We start from the raw sequence: 19,277 nt of genomic DNA on the forward strand, positions 1-19,277 counted from the left end.
TTCTATGAAACCAATCTTTGTTAGTTCTTAGGGAATTAATTACTAAGCCGCCTATACTCTTTGCTAGACTCATATTAAAAGGCCACTGCGGGCTGAAGACTCACCAGAAATATCAGATTGTGACTTGATTCAATATATTGAAATAATCCAAACATTTCGATAACTCCTATAAATATGCAGATTATATAATACTAGGCATCATCTTCAATAGAGTGAAGGGATTCAAATTCATCATGCATGCCTCACCATTCAATCTTCCGGCGTTCTTCGCCATGCATATCTACCACACATGCAATCTACTATATAGTCCGTCCTTTACGCCCCCTAATAAACACCATTGATATAGACATCATCCCAACCTCCATGCCCTATCTATTTATTCTTCCCAGCCGGTCCCGCTTCCACAACGCGTCCGGCATCCAATCTAATAAAGTAATCTGCATCTTTAACGGCCTCCAGGCGATGCGCAATCGTAATCACCGTGCTATCCCGCAACTCCGCTAGCAGCACATCTTGTATCGCCAGCGCTGTCTTCCTATCAATTGACGCCGTCGCCTCGTCTAATATGATAATAGGGCTCTTCCGAAGAATCGCTCGACCAATGCCAATAAGTTGGCGCTGGCCTTGACTTAAATTCTTGCCGCCGATATCAATCATCGAATTAAGAGACCATTTTGGCCCCAATACACGAAGTAGTGCTTCCTTGCATTCTTCGTCTGTATGTTGTTCTAGGGGATCTAGGTTCTCCCGAATCGTGCCTGGAAATAAGACAGGGTCTTGCGCTACGAAGCTGATGCGTTGGCGCCATGTGTGAACATCAACCTTAGATATATCCTCGTCGCCGACGCGAATTTGTCCTTTCTCCGGGTGCATCGTCGCTAATAGAGCAAGAGCCAATGTGGATTTGCCCGATCCTGTTCGGCCGAGAACAGCGCAGGTCGCCCCGCTAGGGATCGTGAAAGAGACACCGACTAATGAAGGGTCAAGATGTGGCGCATACTTAATCGTCACATCGTTGAATGTGATGCTATCTTGGTATGATGGCCAGTCCTTAGAAGGCTCTATGTCCCCGTTCGGTTCTTGTTCGAGGTCCAGTAATTCGACAACCCTCTCGACGGACACGAAGTCCATCTGAAGTTGGCCATATGTTTTGCACAAAACGTGCGTGGCTTCGACTAGTTGGGAAGCGCTTGTAAGTACGAAGGCGGTTAGACCCGGCGACAGCCCTTGGTATAATGCCAAGATGGTTAAAAAGAATATTGAGAATCCGGACAGTAGATCATATCGGTATTGAAGCCACGCCTGTAAACTCCAGTAGAAATGGTCCATTTTCTGGAAAGTATCTGTTGCTATAATATTCCGATTCTGGAAGTCAGACTGCGCTTTGAAAGCCCGAATGGTGGCTAACCCGTCGACGAGAATGCCGAAATTCGACATTAGCGGGCTGAGTGTAACCATTTCTAGCCGACGAAGGCTTTGCGAGGTCGGCAAAAATCGCATAAACAGGACAATAAACCATATCGTCATCCCAAGCGCAAATAAGAAAAATACTGGTGTTGTTAATGCGATAACAATCATGGAGCTCCCCCATGTCAAGGACCAGAATGCAAAATTTTGGAGTGGTTGAATGACACCACCATCCAGCATTCCAATGTCGGAAGTTAGGCGATTCATCAAGCGTCCGACTGGTGTAACATCGTAAAAACGGAACGTCGCGTTGCTCACTCGATTAATAACCTTAGCAAACAAGTCCTTGGCCGCTCGATATAGAATAACCATAAGACCGCATTGAGTGAGGACGTATAGTATAGTCATAGCCAACCCAAGTATGGCGTACCACATCAACCAAGGCGTCACATCGTCATCCGGGTTCGGTAACCCGTCAAAAATACCCTCCGCGAAATCCGATGGACTCGAAGTGGGTTGAACTTTGACCCTTTCGTAGGCCTCGCCCCACGCTTTTAGGAACCAAAAATTGAATATTCGAGCAAATCGGAAAAGAGCGAATATCCCGATGACTGCTACCCAATATGATAGTTTTCCTGCCTTTATATATGTCCAATAAACTCTAGCGACGACACTACCCGAGGCCCGGTTCTCATCCTCGATGAATTTGTCCGGTATCGCAGCATTTGCGACTTCTTCGGTGACTACCTGAACTTCATCTTCACTAGTAGCATCTTGCGTTGGTGTATGCAAGCCAATTTCTCGAGTGTAATCTTTGGGGTTGATAACACGCGCCCTCCCATCTGCGATCTCAACCACCTGGTCCGCTAGTGACAAACATAGGTCAATCCGATGCGTGACTAAAATAACGGTACGGTCTTTCAAGAGAGATCCACGGAATAATTTGCGGACAATCGATTGAGCTGTCGGATGGTCAAGGGCTGCGAGAGGATCATCGAGGAGCAAGATGTGTGATTGGCAGTATACAGCCCTGGCTAGGGCTACTCGTGCCTTTTGACCCCCGGAAAGGCCAATTCCATTCTCTCCGATATGAGATTTGTCTCCGTGCGCGAAGTTGGCTAAGTCGGGCATTAACTCGCATGCATCTAAAATCTCATTATACCTAGCCCTGTCCATAGGGAAGTTAAAAAGGATGTTGTCTTGAATACTCATATTTTGGAGCCATGGAGATTGTGCGCAATATCCTACCATTTCATTTGGTAGAGTGCATTCGCCCTTGACTTGGTTAAGCTCGCCGAGAATAGCTTCCAGCAATGCCGTCTTTCCTGAACCAACTTTTCCATGAATGATCGTAAGACCGGGTTGAAAACGCAAGTTCAAGTTTTCGAGGACGATTTTTCCGTTAGTCGGCCACGCAAAGGATGCGCCTCCAAACTCGACGTCGGATGTGGTGTCGCTATAGGCACCTTCTTCCTTATCCGGTTCGTTCATGAATGTTTCGAGACGTCCAATTGCAATAGTAGCGTTCAAGAGCACCGTAATTAAGTTAGGAAGCTCCTTCAAACTCGATTCCAACATCGTAAATAATTGGAGCGCAGGGAACGCCACATCGACTGGTAGTGGTCGACCTGCGATATAGGTTACCGCAAAGAAAGTGAACACCGGAAAAAGAGCACTGGCAGCGAGGTTAGAACCACCAATCCCGATAGTCCACAAGCTGGTAATGATCCTTAAATTCAACTCGTTCGCCCGTGCATGCATAATGTTGCCTAGCCATTTAGACTGCCAATCATACCATCGAAGAGGTCGAATGGCCTCGACGAACTGGGTGGTTGCTTGAAGCCTGACATCCGAGGCGGCTCTTCGGCGGCGCTCGACACTAACGAGATGGCGAACGAAAGCCGCGCTCAATAATTGAAGGACCACCGCCCAAGCAACACCCAAAAGACAAGGCCAGCCCAGTAATTGCCAAATAAGAACCAGCGAGAGTATTAATTGCAAAGGCTTCGTGACGAGGTTTGGAAACTCCCAAAACCGCTGTGCTACCTCATAAACATCATTTCTCATCAAGTTCAGGATTTTTCCCATAGAAGCTGGTTGCTCCTGTGCGCTCTTGGCTTTCTCCGTCTCTTTGATTTTTCCAAGCCCGAAGAACTCGAGCACACGGGCATATCGGGTTTTCTCAGGTTGCTTCCCACCAAGGAGTGGCGTTTCTTCATCGGGCTCGACACCATTCTCTTGGCCATTCTCTTGAGCAGGATCTCCCAAATCTGTTCGAAGCCCAAATGATTTTCGTGATAACGTTTTCGCATATATCACCGTAAGCAATTCTCCACGCGATCTCTCATACGCGCGACGACTATACCATAGCAAAAAGACACCCGATTGGCACGCCACAAGACGCACCAATAAGATAATCAAAGCATAGAAAAAAGATTCGTCCCTGTGGCCAAGACCCTTCTCGATAGATTGTAGCAAGCGCTGCAAGAGAGCAGGGTTCGAAAGGTTCGCAGCCGTCTCTATAAGTCCTAAAAATGTGATGATAAATAAGTCCAAGCCATTTGCTGCAACCAAACGCCTTATTATGGAACCCTTTAGATCTCGAAACAATAGATGCAACCTCTCATGCTGAAAATCATAAGGTAGTAACCAAACATCCTCGTCATCCAATTTGTTTCTATAACCCCGAGTAATCAAGGGACTCATCCAAGAAACAGTCATAAATTGCCATAAGCTCAAATTATCCTCAGGGCTGCGGAGTTGGGAAGTTGGTGGGAAATGAGACCCCGCGATACCTGTTGCATTAAGGTCCGGGTCTCGCAAGGGCATCGCAAGGATGACGATTATGCCGGCTAACGCCACACATACTGCAGCAACGTGTACTATATTGACACGTTCCGTCTCGCCGTACCACCCCACAAGCGACACCAAACCGCAGACGACGATAGTGATATACAAGACCAATAAGATCTTCGGTGTCTTCTTCGGTAAACCGACGGTCGTGATGAAGAGTATCACAAACCATGGTGACAACTCTAAAATCCTGAGGACATTAAAAGGCGGTGATATGACAGTAAGAAACGCCAGAACAAACCCGGCGGTCGACGAGATCAATAAGCAAAATGTCCAAAAATTCAACGGATTGGTGCGAAATCGAGGCAAATGCGCCTCTTCCTTGGCGAACGGGCGAACCCATTGCGGACCTTTGGGGAAGAGGCGTTGGGCGATATATATCAAAAAACAGCCACCGGCAATTGCCGCCTGTGCGATCGAGCTCCGAGACACGACATCCATGGAGGTTACGTTTTGGCGCAGGCCGGGTTGCAGCGGGGAAGCGAGAAAGAAGGAAGAAAGGGAAGAAGCATTGGTCTCTGGTGGTAAAGACACAAATAACTCATATTGACCGTTGTGATATATACTCATTGCGTGTTAACAGATGGATGATTCCTGAGTTGTGTCCATAGTTTGAGGCGGCTTGCCCCACGACTCGACTCTAAAGAAGGGAGATCGTCAGCTAGGTAAAGTACTAGGGTAGCCGGAGAGGGGGGGGGGATCATTCCATCTCATTAATAAGCTAAGAAAAGTTGGCTCCCTTTGTGATTCGGAGTGAATGGTATTGTGATCTCGACCCTACTGCCCTCGCACCGCCTCTTCATGCATGTGTTGGGGGACAACTTACTCAATAATTAACTGTAAGTAACACAAAAATTGAACTCAAGTATACCTAGGCATACAATGAACTAAGAATTAAGTAGAGAAAAGGCTTAAGCTGTGACACGGCAATCGAAGCTTATTGTTCCTAAGCTTAGGCGGGTAAGCTTAAGTACCTAAGCTTGCACTTGTGTGCAATTCAAAACTTTGTGGGGGATAAGCTTCAATAAAGTTCAATGGGCGGCGTAGCAAGAACGATGATAAGGTATGGTAATTGATCGCCAGCTGAAGCCAGCTGCGTACCCAAGTACTTTTTCGGGTTTCGGCAACTATCGTCTTACGGTTTTGGGGGTTGGTAATTCCGCGATTGCACCATTCTTTAAGTATATTGTGTCTTTCATGGTTACCCAAACGTACGCCCCGCATTATTTATACAGCATCATTGGTCACTCAGAATGAAGCTCGGAAGTATGAACAAGTCAAGACGAGTAAAGTATAACTTTTATGTAGTTTTAATCGATCACAGTGCTTTAAGCAACATAGGGATATCAAAACAGTTCCCCCTCCCGATCCTTCACGCTTAAACCACAGCCCTTGCTTGAACTACGCGAACGTAATCATCTGCCAAACGTCATTGGGGTGATACTGGACGATACCGATGGGATGCCAACGGGATACCAAACAACACCGAATGGCCATGATAATGTATGACTGGATTCTCCAATGCATATTTAAACAGGCTCACCAATGCAGCCAAGCATGAGCCTCTCATAGTCTCCGCTTGTTTCGCCTTTGATGCGACTAGCAAGACTTCGTCTGTAACGCTGTTGGTATGCCGCTTTGACGTTGGCCATAGTCTGCTTGTCCCAATGGTATCGGACGACTCGTGAAACGAGGAGATGATCTTTTGTCCCTAGGCCGGCCATAGCATCTTCGAGTAGGGAAGCCGCGTGCATATATTTATCAACCGCATTTCGCAGTTGGTATAATAGAGCATCTTCCATGTGTCCACTGAATTCCTGTAACAAAGTTAGCATTTATAAGTGGTAGATGGATATAATCAAACTTACCTTTCTGATAACATCTTCTAATCGTCTCCTAAACTTCTGTTCATAGGCGTGATTGATAGCCCGGATTTGGTTATCGTTTCGCGTAGATAGTATTGAGCATACCATCATTTCGTCTGTGCCTACTTTACCCTCTGTAGCGCGATACAACTCCATAACATCCTGGTCAATAGATTGAGGAATGACGGGAGCGCTGTCCTCGGCTCTGTTAGCTCCTAGCACGATCATGAAGTGCCTTTCGGTCTTCATGCTAAGATCTCCCCTCACTGCGCTCTCTAGCGACTTGCGGAAAGTGTGCTGGTACATGCCCTTGATAGCATTGATATCCGCGTTGCTTCGGCCCAACAAGACATCATTGAGCACCTTCTCTTTTGTCCCGGGACCATCCATCGCAGAATTGAGAAGGTGAACATCATGAAGTAAAGGTCCTCTAACGAGCGCCACAAGACCGGTCTCAAACCATCCTCTCGTCTCCGATAGAATGTCCTTCTCAAGCGTGCGGCTAAATTGGCGGAAATAAGTCGATTTGATAGCCTCGATCTGGAGAGGGTCTTTATTGCATAGAGCCCGAATCAATTCCTTCTCATTCGTACCGAAACCTTTCATCGCACTCCGAAGCATCCTAGCGTCGGGAGTTGCATCCCATTGAATGATCTGCGGGGGACCGTAGCCTAGACTAGCCGGGGTAGGAGGCCCAGACGCGGCAGGAGGGTATTGGTATCCCTGTTGAGGTGGGGGCGGTGGTGCACCGTATTGGCCCTGAGGCGGACCCTGAGGAGGTCCATAACCTTGATTCGGGGGTGCGCCGTATGGTTGGTTCGGCGGCGCTCCGTAGGGCTGGGGTGGTGGGTAACCGCCTTGAGCGGGGTATGGGCTCGTTTGTGGAGGGTATTGACCTGGAGGTGGGTATTGGCCCGGAGGAGGAGCGCCGTATTGGTTATATCCCTGTGGCGGGGGAGGCTGTCCGTAGCCTTGAGGAGGAGGTGGTGAAGACCATTGTTGAGGTGGAGGATATTGTTGCGGTGGTGGTTGGCCGTATTGGCCTTGTTGACCGGGATAGCCCGGCTGACCGTAGTAGGACATGTGCTTCGAATTCTCTATTTCTATTTAACGTTTGCTAAGATATTCCTTGTGAAAGTATCTAGTAATTATATTTTGGTAGGTTCGTGAAGAGTTGATGTTGTGAGTCGGCGCGGGGTCGGAATAGAAATTGAGTGAACGTAAGATGATGAAGAGATTAGCGCGATAGATAGTAGTGGATCGTCGATAGATTTATTCAATGAATACTAGGTATAAAAACATTAACCTTGAGGGAAAGAATAGTAAGGAATGAGAGGCTTCTTGATCAAAATATTTATTCAAATTTGTTGGAGCTTGCGCCTCATACACTATTGTTACCTAGGAATGTTATTGAGGCTGTGACTATTATTTGTTAACAAGAAAACCATTCCAGATGACATATGGAAATAGGTAACTACGTCACCTCATTAGCACTGTGGCGGAGGCGTAGTTCCAAGGTACACAGCCCTGAAGTAACTTTTAAGTATTGATTTACAGCCAAGACATTTATTAACTCGAACATTTATAGCTTAACAAGCTCCGAAATGTGCTGCCTATACCTTAGGAATACTAATTAGTGTAAAGATTCCCAAGTATTGCCAAGCCAACAACGCGAAGCTTCCCGCCACAAGGAACCGAGATAGGCATCAACATTTACACTTCTAACAATTACTCAGCCAAGTAGCAATTCACATCGGCACAACTTTGAGACCATTTTATGGTTATGGATAAAAATGCGTATATATTGAAAAATGAGGGGGAGCGAATAGAACAATGCACATAACCAACTCTATCTATACTCTCCCAATGCTCCCATCTCTTTCATGCACCAAGATCATCCTCCCCTAGGCGTGCGCCCTTCATCCACTTCTATACATTCCACCTCACGCGATACCATAAGCGAAAGCCCATCGGTGTCGATGTAGCTTTTTGTTAATCCGCTTAAGCGGCGGAGGACTTGCAAACGATGCTGCCAACCTGGACAGTGTTGGTGGAAAGAGGGGACGGGCTGGTGCTGTTAAAAGCAAGGCCGTGCTCGCCGTCACTGTAGTTGTATTAGTTAACCGTCGCACCGATCATTATTGAAGATAATGAGATATAAGACTTACCCAACTTGGTTCTTGAAGGGAGTGCAGGTAATAGAGTCAAGAGGGAATTTGGCGCTGTCGGTGGTTCCGGTAAGGTAAAGGTAAGAGACCGCGTCTAAGACGGTAGGGTTGTTGTAGATAGTTCCGAGAGGAACGTCAACGGTGGTGTTCTTCTGGGGAGTACCGCCGGAGCGGACCTCGACGGCAATGAGAGCGCTGGCAGGCGATTGAGCCATGGCCGAGCTGGCGAGAGCGAGGGCGGAGGTGATGAAAGCGACGGTCTGCATTTTGAAAGGTTTGGGGGTTGATATATTGATATCGGTTGGTGAAGATTAAGAGTGAGAGTGAGATTGGTGAGTAGATGTTGTTGTCTTGAGAGTTTGGTTGATGTGATGAGGAATAAGACTCGACAACAATGGAGGACACAACTGATCTTTATAGTAAGTTCTCTTCAACATCCTCAACTCCTTTCGCATCGTCTCCATATCGTAAGCTCCATGTCATAAGTTGTGGAACGTTGCTTCGTAGGAACCAGTCGCTGAACGTTTCTGAGGCTGAACTTACTAGAACGAGGCGCAGGTAGATCTGAGCTCAGCGCGCTGTTCGCTCTAGGCGGGGTAGATCCGTACCCAGGTATTCAAACACGAGATTGCAGCGAATGCTTGATCCATGGCAGTTTGCTATCCAATCTGGTGGCAGAGTAATACAATTGCGTAAGGTCGTCGAATCTCGTTGGCGGTGAGTACGATGTCGTTACGACTTGACCGCCAATACTCATACTGCGGTCCGTACCGTCTGAAGTTAACAATAGAACATTTTTTTGAAGCGACCATAATTCTTATTCGGATCGGCATATACCCTCAGCAGATCCAGGGGGTCCAGTGGGTGCAAAACACGAAGCTTAGCCCTAATGTGGCGTCTAGAAGATTACCGCTCTAGTACTAGGGACCCTATAACATTAGCAGCACTGAATAACTACCTAAGCATCTCTTTACGCCCCGTCGGGACATAGGCTATAGCAACAGCAATATGTTTTTCATGTCGTACTTAGATCTAATAGCAATGCTTCAACTTCATCGTTTCTACGTAACGGTTTGCTCGGCAGTGCATAATTCGATCCCCGTACGTTTTCTTTCCCCTGGTGAATGCAGATCAATCATATCATATCTAATAAAAAAAGCTAGGCAACCGTATTTTGAGAGTCGGGACCGTAGTCGCCCACAAAACTCCAGTCGGAGCAACCACGTGCGGAATGTTTCCATATCCGTCGGAGCATCCGGATGTTGGTTAGACTCAAATAAACTCCAAGATTTGACAACTCACGTCTCTCACCGTCTTGTCATCGGGGAGGCTGGTTGCTTTCGGCGACCTAACGTGGCATAGCATGTCCAAGATCTCCAAGATGCGACATCAAACCCATAAAGATGGAGGCAAGACAAGAAAAATATTACTCAATAGGATGATATTCACGCCATATCTTTCGCTTTGCGACGTCTGTCTGGTTAATTTGCACCATATTGATCGACATTCCTTCTATCCTTCAGTAGTATTGGTTTGGCTTACACTGTTGCCTAGTTTCAATGTTCGAGAGGTGATAATATGGCCAATGCTGGAACCGCGAAAGAAAAGGGGCAAATTGGAGATAGAAGAATCAAGACAACAATAAAACCAAAATATCGCATGGCTCACCTCAGGGTTCAGTCATAGCCACAACCAGATGCCATGTCTCGAGACGCGATGGGGGCTGGGAACTCTTCCTAGTATCAATAATGCTACTGTCGATCCGGGGCCAACATCGAAGGACTCCGTGACATGACTACCTAGAGTGGAGTGCCCGATATACTGGAGGTAGAACGAGCTCACTCAGACTCCAGGTTCAAGGCGATACCGTGTTTTACTCCTGATGAGGCCTGTTCCGGTACCCTATAACACTTTGTTCGAAATTTCAAAACTACACCGCCTAGGTAGGTCTCTGGCGACTCAGAGCATGCATCATACGATAGTATGTTGGTGACGAGTTGATGAATTTATTCGGACTTCTTTCGAGTTCATCAGGCTCTCAGTAAACGAGTTCAAGGGAGCTGTGTTGGTGGTATTCGGTCGATTTCCATTAGTAGTTGCATGACTTCATCGTTTATGCATCTCGAACGCCACGCAATCTCCTCATAATTGATGTTGGGATTAAGAGTGAATGCAAATGTCAAGTTCGGGCCGCTCCCGTGTCCGAAGCGCCGATACGGGCAGCTTGTCAATAGGAAAACCTAAGGCACATCCGCTATGACCCACGGTGTACATACCTAGGTACAGTATAAGGCATTCAATTCGCGCACAATGTTACCCGGGGAGTCCCTGAAAGTTAAAAAGCAAAGCATATTGGGCGTGATAATCTATTGGATAGGCTTACGATTAGGTTCTGAGAAGTCGCTGGGGGGGAAAGTAACGTGCATAAGACTAACCACCCCAAACCCTAGTAAGTGATGAGAAGAGCCGGATTTTAGGGCCAGTCAGCACTTCCCGTTGGCATAAGTTTCCAGTCTCCATCCCTTTCACTTGCATCAAATGCTAAACAGAACGGACATACGATCGTATAACAGAAACGCGTCGACTTTATTGGTTTTCATGATTATCTAATTATATCTTATATCAATACAATACGTAAGGCACAGCAACCTATCCTGTTGGTATATCTGAATTAAGTTAGGATCCACGTCTACTGCGCCGCGGCGTAGAGGGCGCCAAGTGCGAGAGCACCGTAAAATCCCACGTGGCTGCCAGGGACGGCATTAGCTGCATTAGTAACCACCACGTATCCAGAAGACTGATGATTGATTAGCAAAGAATTCTTCCCTAAGATGAGGTGAGAAAAAAAGAAAAAAAAAGAAGTACTAACAGTAGTAGCTGTTCCATTCCCGCTTCCGCTCCCATTGCCAGTTCCTTGGGGAGCGTGGGTAGAAATTGTCTTTGAAGCGCCCGTAGCCGAAGTGGACTCAGTGGCTGGCGCGCTACCGTAACCGGTGTGAGACTCGGTGGCGCCTGGTGCAGATGTCTCACCACTAGCAGACGAGGTTACTTCCGCTGTGGTAGAGGCGCCACCTGCTCCTCCTGACTGCGACTCGGTAGCCCCCGGGGCTTCGGTACTGGTTACAGACTCAGTTGGGGCAGTCTCAGTCGGGGATGCTTCAGTCTTGGACGAACTGGCAGTAGGAGTTGCCTGCGACGAGCTCGATGAACCCGACGACGTCTTAGCCGGAATCGCAGCGCCAGCATCCGGTTGCTCTACACAATATCAAATTAGTGATTGCCATTTAAAAGCACTTTAGAGGCGTATTGTTATGCCTATAGAGGAACTCTGAACCGCCTCAAACAAGGAAACAAAACCCCAAACGAATCCAAAAATACACGAAAAAAGATGCAAAATGCATACTTCCAGAGAGAGGCGTGGTAGAAAGACCGCAAGGACTGGCATCCTTAGTCAAAGTGGTGCCATAGTACTGCCAGATGTCCTGGTTGTCGGGTCCAGCACATTGCAGGCACACCTTGTAGTCTGTCAAGAAGATGTCGTCATGGCACGCGTCGGCGCTGTTCCGACCCTCGATGATAGCCTGGCCTGGAGATAGGAAGTAGTGTTAGTATATATTCGTTCGTTTCTTCCAAACATTAGAAGTTTCGTGACTATCGCACTAACCGCAGTTGTCGTGGCAATTGTAGGCAGGTGAGCCGGGCTCCTGACGCTTGAGAAGACGGGAAATGAACTGAAGTTCGTCCGTAGAGGCCGAGACAGCAGTGGCAGCAACAATTGCGCCCAGAGTCCAACGAATAGCAACCATCTTGGCGACTGTTTTCTAGAAACGAATGTGCGGTTGTATTAAAACGAATGGCTGTCCAATAGTAGCCGTTGTGCGAGGAGGTCGATGTGATAGCGAGGAAAAGGATTTGAATCACGACAACGGCGACCACTGTCTTATAGCCTCCCAGCTTGTATGCACGTCAGTATGCAGCAACTAACGTAAGTACCCGGGGAGAGTATATGCAACCCTTCAGCTAACGCCAGGGCAAGGGGTTTACACCTACGCCGACTAGGTTTTTCGAACGAATGATGTAAGGCTAGCGGTGTTCGGAGATTAGCCTGTTGGCCCTAGGAGCAGGACTTTACAGCTACATTGGGTAGCTCGGCCTGTTTTGGGGAGATATTTTTCTTGGTAAGGAACCCATGCTCCGGTTATAGCCTAGACCGAATCGCCATGCTTAGAAAAGTATCCGAGGCATCAGTATTGTAGTATCACATGTGTCATGATCTACTCGCCCACGTCAAGAAACGCGACACAGCGGTCGAATCGGTCGGTAATAGCTTTTACCTACGTTACATCCCATCAAGTTGTAGCTCATTAAGGCATGTATACAAAGCGGTCTAAAAATTCGATTTTCGGCCAAGTCCTATGAAGAATGTCATCACTTCAAACAAAACGCTCGCCTAATTTTCCTCTTCTTTTCCTTTCTCGCCCGAAATTTCTTCGTATCCCGGAATTTCCGGTAGCGCGAATATCACCTTTTTGGCTTCCTTTTTTCTCCAACCTCCTTGCAAAATATTACGAGAATATTGAGAATCTGGACCCGTATTGGCCGTTTGATCTGATTAGATTGATAAGATTAGATGGGCTACCACACCTCGTTGGTCGTCTCCGCCTTGAGGTAGGATCTAATGCAACTCAACAACAAACTAACAAGGATCACAAGCAAGGGATGCTCACTTAGCGCCATCAGATAAACTACCCAACATTCGGGACACAAAATGGGTCGAGAAAGTTACCAAGCTGAATAACCTCGACGGAGTTCTTGGATCTATGGATACATAGATCCATCAGTATGGAACGCTTTATGCCACCTACATGGATTTAAATTCCGCAAGCTCCGTGTTAGTCCAAACATATTTTTTGGCGTTTAAAATCGGCTTCCGGGCCCTACAAGATATGTACCTTGGTAGGCATGGAAGCTTGGAGCTGCGGTGCCACCCTCGTGTGCTCCGCTTCAACTCCTGGTTACGCCCGTGACCTGAAAAGCTCGGCTACATAGGACCAGGGGCCTTACGATCTGAGTGTTGGTTAGGAATCATACCACCCATCGAATCTGGCCACTTAAATCCACTCGTCAAGTGTCAACCCGCAAACCGATTCGCTTAATTTCTCCTAGTCTCATGCGATTCTACCAGTTCTAACTAGGTCTAGCGATCAAACCCCACACCGTCGATGAGACCGCCATATCATGATGAGAATGGATTGAGTCACTACGTTACCAGCAGCGGGATATCTGTCACCCGTTACTTGCCAACCTCCCACGCACATCTATGATATTCCTACGCACCATGATCCTAGGGTTGATATTACTCCTACCGTCTTTCGGCCTGCGGGATGTTTGTCCTGTTATCCTTTTCATGTTCACTACTTATAGTTCGACTACCCCCGATGCCTTTTCATACCGTTGCTTCAACTGTCTCTTGAGCTTTTCAGCAGTGATAATCTATTTACCGTTTGCAGCATGAAAGCGACACAAAACTAGGAAGAATTTAGTCAGAGCCTAATAGGTAGCTCACTTACTCGGAAGGAATCCGAGGCCCATGTACCTTATGCTAGACACGACCTAGTTGATACTACTGCGAAGTGGCGTAGAAATAGGCCGTGATTCTATTCACCTGAAAATTTCGCTTGAAAAACAAACAAATCAGAGGATCCTTCGTGAGACCTGCCTAACGCAGATAAGTTCCCCTTTGTTACCAGTTAGCCTGCCGTCATCGGATGGCCACCCTTCTTATATCCCATGGGGGGCCATGTAGGTCTGGCTAACCATCGACGGGGGTTGTTCGGCCAATTGGCTTCGGAGACCGACACGTTCAACGCTTTGGGGCACTAAAGGATCGAGAAATAGCTCTATTGTGGCCAAGACCAGGGCTCAATGGACCCAGGACGCTAGCATATAGCAAAGCAAATCTCGAGATAGTTAGGTTCAACATCCTCGATTCTAGCGCCAACAGGACTCATACCGCGGTATTATTACGAGATACTCTAATTACCGATGTTGTCAGAATACACAGGAGTATATCCGAGGAAACTAATACCCATTAGTTAGCTGCTATCTGTTTAGGTGGGAGGAATCTATTACGGCATTGCCGTTTAGAAGCGAGGTGCAGAACTCTTCTACACTGTCTTGGGCCGGCTTATCTCGGGCGAATGACTTGAGCGCACCATTTCACACCTATACAGCGGGAATCTGAGCTTGGCAGAAAGGTGATTGGCTCGTGACAAGGGGCCGGCTATATGTATGTAAATGAACTCCCCATGAAATGCAATGGATTGCGGCCGTTGCACAACTGATACTTATAAGATCGCCCTCTACTACACCTGACCTTATCCTTCAAAAAGGCTCTATTCAGCCACGCCCACCCGCGCAGCCGTACCGACAACTCTGCACTGCATCGCTATAGTCTTGAGTGATACTATTCATTATCCTGTCCATTCAATATGAAGTTGACTCAGCTATCTTACTTTGCTGCACTGGCTGGGAGCCACGTCGCCGCCGACAACAATAAAAGGGCTCGTAAGTAATATATAATATTTGTTTTTCCTTTTGCTGGTGTTGTTATCGCTGTAGTTCTTAATCAGGCTGATTATGGAGTCACGGCTCCTTTGGCGTACCCAATACACTAAGATTTTTTGACTTAAAGAAGCAATAACTGACTACTGTTTCTGAAGATGGTGACGGCTATGAGGGAACTATCATGGGCCCTGCGGCTTTTCTATGGCCTGAGGGCAGAACTTGGAGCGCCTCGACCGACAACTCTGGGCCTTGCGGAAGTCCCAGCGGCGTGGTCAACCGAACACAGTTCCCCCTGAGTAAGTACTCCCACTTGTGAATCTGTACTTTGACCAACTAACCTCATCTCTTTTTAGCCCAGGGAACCGTTGAACTATCCATTGCGGACGACGCCTGGCACGTCAACTTCTCTATCGCATACGACAACAGTTAGTAGCCTCACTTAGGTCATAAGCCCTCATACTAAAAGACATCCAGCACCTAGTATTCAGAGCCAGTTCAGCCAGCAAGTCGTCAAAGACGTCGCAGAGATTGAGCCTGGTCACCAGTGCTATAAGATCGCCAGCATCCCCGACAATGTAGTTGCGGGAACCAACGCCACCATTCAGCTAACGTACTGGTCGCATTACGAGAACGAGAACAACGGCAACAATGAGACTTTCTACTCATGCGCTGACATCGTAAGTCATCACGGGGGCTTTGCCTCCTATATACTTGGGTAAATTTTCACTGACATCTTCATCTATAGACCTTCGTCAAACAGGAGGACCTAACCGCCCAACCACCATGCTTCAACGTAACGGCATCGGACTTCGACTCTGGCAGCTCATCATCGTCGGCTCCCTCAACTCCGAGTGCTACGGGTGCTTCTCCCTCCTCTACGGCAGTTACTAACGACCAGGCATCGAGCTCACCCGGCGACGGTCTATCCGGAGGAGCCAAAGCTGGTATCGCCGTCGGTGTTATCGTTGCGTCCCTTGCTATCGTGGGTGTCATCGCGTTCGTGGTCCTCCGCAGACGCAAGTCGCAGCCGCTCGACCGTGAGGCGTCTGCTCCCGCTAAGGGCCAGCCTGAGGTGGCTTCTGTCAACAGCCACCGTAACTAAGCTCGGGAAGTTTTAGTTTTGGATACCTTGATGGTAGTTGAATAGTTGGACAATTGGATGTGAGATGGTATATGTATGAGTGGTATGGATTGAAATGGATATGAGAATATGCGCCTTATGCTTGCTTGCTAGATAGCGATGCTGAATACGAATACCTAACTCTACGAGTATACCGTGTGTTATCTACATAGGGACCTTAACACGGTATTCAGTTACCATTGAAAATCCTCGGTTCTACCTGCCTAGCCTCAATTGATACCTCGAGAACATCTCGTCAATAAAGTCTATCCTTCTCTCGTCACATGATTGTTTCTCGCATAATGGGTTTTGCCTCTCACGTCTAAGTTAGCATCTATACTGCATGGGGTTACTATTATGCCAGTATGATGATATTGTGTGATAGACGGAGTTACCTCCGTCGTGGACAGCATGGCGGTGAAACCCGCCGTCCACATAGTAGAACCAAGGCACAGAACACATGCTTCCTCGGTTTCGCGACTATAATGTGCATCATCTTGTGATATGTGAAGGACGAATGGGGCCGCTAGCAAATATCCTTTAGATCGTATTAGCCACCATCTTTCGAAGTCGAAAAGGGGGCCCCTATCAAGTTTATGGCCTATGTGATATGGTCATATTTTGCTTCCTATATCTGTTAATATTGACTAACCGTAGAATGACAATGAAGATCTTTGGTTAATTACCTAGGTACCAAGATAGTTACTTAATTGGGCTCTTTTAGATTGTTAGATGCTTTAGAGTCCCAATGAGAATAATACAAGTCGCACACTCCTAGCCGATCTCCTATGCCAACTTGGTGTAACGCTTCAGTCGTAGACATTCTCATGTGGCAACTACCTAGCGTATAACGACATAAATTAATATCGTAAGAGTCGGATTAATATAATTGAATGAGTTTGACATTGGACTTGAGCCGTGAGATCCTTTTGTTGTAGATTCATGGTCTAATTGCCATGTTGTATTGTTATAAATTTCCGGGGAACCCTTAATAGCAATAATCGAATCGTCTAAGTTATCCGGTTATCTCTTGCCTTGATTGAAGTTGTAGTTATCTCTGGAGGGTTAGAGAGAGTTGAGTAGTCGTCCGTGAGACCCTCAACTCCGAATGGTCCAGCGCCAAGCTCATAGCGCCAGGGTTTAAAAGGTTGGAAGTCATAAAGAAATCAGACGAGCAAACGACTATGCAACTGTATGACCTCAGCTCTCCTTTTCGAACGTTTATTAAGACTTCGGCCAAATCCAAAATAACAATACCAACTCACAAGAAGCTATTCATCCTACAATCCTACGGACGAACCCGAACCGCTTCCGACGTGAAAACCTGCTTCTCAATCCAGGGTCGACCACCAATAACACACAAGATACCAAACACGCCGGGATTCCAGAGTCTAGAACCCGATCAATCCGGGAATCATGGAATCCCCGCATTCACCACATCGCACAATCTCCGCCAACCTTATCGGCACGTTCTATCGCCATACCTAAATATCTAACGACCTTCCCTTTTAAGCCACCCATCTATCACTGCACAGAAGCTCGGCTGTCGTTCCAGAAGAAGCAACTACCGGTTCAATTGGGCGTAAGCTGTCTAGCTACCAAGAGGCTAAAAAGCTACGCGCAGCCTCATGTAACGACACCGCAGGAAGACGGCCAATGGAATAATATCTAGACAGACGCCATGCTGAATTGGGGATAGGAACGGAATACGACTCTACGGTGCTTTATGCCCGGCGAGGAAGGAGGATCGTCAGGTACGGGAATGTGAAGGAGTATATATACTGGTCGAACGACGATCATTCCCTCTGTTATCTAGCAGTAGATCACAATCCTCTAGACACCATTCAAATCGTGCCTCATACCCAGCCAAAACTATGAAGTTCCTCACACTCCTACCCCTCGTGGCTGCTCTCGCATCCGCGGCCGTCCTCCCCGTAGTCGAGGAGCGCGCCGCGCAAGCCGCTACGACATGCGGGTCGACCTATTACAGCGCCAACGCCGTGAACTCAGCCGCGCAAAAGGCATGCAGCGACTCTCAAGCCGGCAGTGCTCCGGGTGGTTACCCGCACACGTACAACAACTACGAGGGTTTCTCGTTTTCCGTGTCTGGGCCTTATCTCGAATTCCCGCTATTATCTAGTGGCAGCGTATACACTGGCGGTAGGTTCTATTCGCGGGACGTTTTTTTGTGGAAATTGGATGGGCTAATGTATGAATAAGGCTCGCCGGGTGCCGATCGTGTCGTTATTAACACATCCTGCAAACTTGCGGGTGAGATCACCCATACCGGAGCTAGCGGTAACAATTTCGTCGGTTGCTCTGGGACATCTTAGATGAGGCTTTCGAGTGGCTTGTGTGGGGGTCATCTGGGTCGTCAGGAATTCATAGGTTGCATGGTATATAGTAAATAAAGTCCGAACTAAATCATTCCCTATGTGGCGGCTTGCGTCTTGGGTATATACTTGATTCTCCTCTTGGTGGCTTCGGAAAAGATCCTGACCGCCACCTATCTAACTTGCATGTTGGAGTGGTACTTGCGATCCGAGCTCTGGCGCCTTCGTCGGTGCGTAAGAGCCCTGCGTTAAGGTCCCGTTAGGCGGATCGTGGTTATCAGGTTCTGGTATCAAGTAAATCGTGTAAAATCCTTCACCGCCGCCTACTCGCTCTATTAGGCATGCTCAAACACGGGAAGATATCGAAAGATTCATACAATATTCCATCGCATATCCCGGACAACGCTGATTGCACCATTCCTCATCCGCTGCGTTGTCGGGAGTGGGGGGCGTGTAGCCGCATAAGCAATCGGAGCTGTTTGTGAGACCAAACGCGGAAAAGTGAGATGTCTCACATCTCCGCCCACATAACCCGGGTGATTGAAATACGTGTCGTAGCTCGAATGTGAGATCTCCTGGGGAATCGAAGCAGCCTGAGTACTTGTATCTGATAGATTGCGAAACAGATGCAAATAACGCCAACGTGACGAAGGTTGATATTAATTTAGGTGCCATTGTGAGGTGTAAAATGGTGAGTTAATGCGAAAGAAATCAGCGATGGATTTTGTTGTGAAATGAATATCCCCTATATAGGTAGCTGCCTGGCGGTGATCTACTGAATTAGGTACCTAACCGGGAAGCTGAACGTTCAGCGGGAAAATGCTAGTACCAGCTACATTTCTGGCCAATCAGATACGAGTAATTTTAGATGATGCATCTTCCCATTACCGTTGCATGAGATCTACAGGTTTTACTTTTTGTCCCACCCAACTTTTTTTTGGATTTTGTTGAAGGATGCATACTT

At 47.4% G+C, this 19,277-nt stretch overlaps 7 protein-coding genes across 7 annotated transcripts; 2 read left to right on the top strand and 5 right to left on the bottom strand.

Moving 5' to 3' along the window:
• Nucleotides 1–117: 117 nt before the first annotated feature.
• On the bottom strand, nt 118–5,269 carry F4822DRAFT_73159 (canalicular multispecific organic anion transporter 1). Its single transcript, XM_051463892.1, has 2 exons — nt 5,087–5,269; nt 118–4,900 (listed from the first exon to the last, which is right to left on the bottom strand). The coding sequence occupies exon 2, from the start codon at nt 4,828–4,830 to the stop codon at nt 373–375; it is 4,458 nt and encodes a 1,485-aa protein (XP_051309083.1). The 5' UTR covers nt 4,831–4,900; nt 5,087–5,269; the 3' UTR covers nt 118–372.
• A 260-nt stretch (nt 5,270–5,529) lies between these two features.
• Nucleotides 5,530–7,549, bottom strand: F4822DRAFT_420127 (Annexin). Its single transcript, XM_051459678.1, has 2 exons — nt 6,129–7,549; nt 5,530–6,077 (listed from the first exon to the last, which is right to left on the bottom strand). Exons 1-2 carry the CDS (start codon nt 7,206–7,208, stop codon nt 5,790–5,792), a joined length of 1,368 nt encoding a protein of 455 aa, XP_051309084.1. The 5' UTR covers nt 7,209–7,549; the 3' UTR covers nt 5,530–5,789.
• A 266-nt stretch (nt 7,550–7,815) lies between these two features.
• On the bottom strand, nt 7,816–9,093 carry F4822DRAFT_73175 (uncharacterized protein). The gene is made up of 3 exons (XM_051463893.1): nt 8,837–9,093; nt 8,294–8,751; nt 7,816–8,229 (listed from the first exon to the last, which is right to left on the bottom strand). Exons 2-3 carry the CDS (start codon nt 8,557–8,559, stop codon nt 8,127–8,129), a joined length of 369 nt encoding a protein of 122 aa, XP_051309085.1. The 5' UTR covers nt 8,560–8,751; nt 8,837–9,093; the 3' UTR covers nt 7,816–8,126.
• Nucleotides 9,094–10,687: 1,594 nt separating this feature from the next.
• On the bottom strand, nt 10,688–12,471 carry F4822DRAFT_420132 (uncharacterized protein). Its single transcript, XM_051459679.1, has 4 exons — nt 11,958–12,471; nt 11,697–11,879; nt 11,163–11,548; nt 10,688–11,090 (listed from the first exon to the last, which is right to left on the bottom strand). Exons 1-4 carry the CDS (start codon nt 12,097–12,099, stop codon nt 10,983–10,985), a joined length of 819 nt encoding a protein of 272 aa, XP_051309086.1. The 5' UTR covers nt 12,100–12,471; the 3' UTR covers nt 10,688–10,982.
• A 1,825-nt stretch (nt 12,472–14,296) lies between these two features.
• Nucleotides 14,297–16,563, top strand: F4822DRAFT_73213 (uncharacterized protein). The gene is made up of 5 exons (XM_051463895.1): nt 14,297–14,860; nt 15,016–15,156; nt 15,214–15,285; nt 15,335–15,537; nt 15,606–16,563. The coding sequence occupies exons 1-5, from the start codon at nt 14,785–14,787 to the stop codon at nt 15,960–15,962; spliced, it is 849 nt and encodes a 282-aa protein (XP_051309087.1). The 5' UTR covers nt 14,297–14,784; the 3' UTR covers nt 15,963–16,563.
• Nucleotides 16,564–17,665: 1,102 nt separating this feature from the next.
• F4822DRAFT_73190 (ribonuclease-domain-containing protein) lies at nt 17,666–18,486 on the top strand. Its single transcript, XM_051463894.1, has 2 exons — nt 17,666–18,140; nt 18,201–18,486. The coding sequence occupies exons 1-2, from the start codon at nt 17,855–17,857 to the stop codon at nt 18,311–18,313; spliced, it is 399 nt and encodes a 132-aa protein (XP_051309088.1). The 5' UTR covers nt 17,666–17,854; the 3' UTR covers nt 18,314–18,486.
• On the bottom strand, nt 18,345–19,238 carry F4822DRAFT_73218 (uncharacterized protein). Its single transcript, XM_051463896.1, has 2 exons — nt 18,691–19,238; nt 18,345–18,636 (listed from the first exon to the last, which is right to left on the bottom strand). The coding sequence occupies exons 1-2, from the start codon at nt 18,986–18,988 to the stop codon at nt 18,491–18,493; spliced, it is 444 nt and encodes a 147-aa protein (XP_051309089.1). The 5' UTR covers nt 18,989–19,238; the 3' UTR covers nt 18,345–18,490.
• Between the last annotated feature and the right edge of the window lie 39 nt (nt 19,239–19,277).

Source organism: Hypoxylon trugodes (genome assembly GCF_022578975.1).
Source record: "Hypoxylon trugodes strain CBS 135444 unplaced genomic scaffold F4822scaffold_11, whole genome shotgun sequence".
Lineage (NCBI taxonomy): Eukaryota > Fungi > Ascomycota > Sordariomycetes > Xylariales > Hypoxylaceae > Hypoxylon > Hypoxylon trugodes.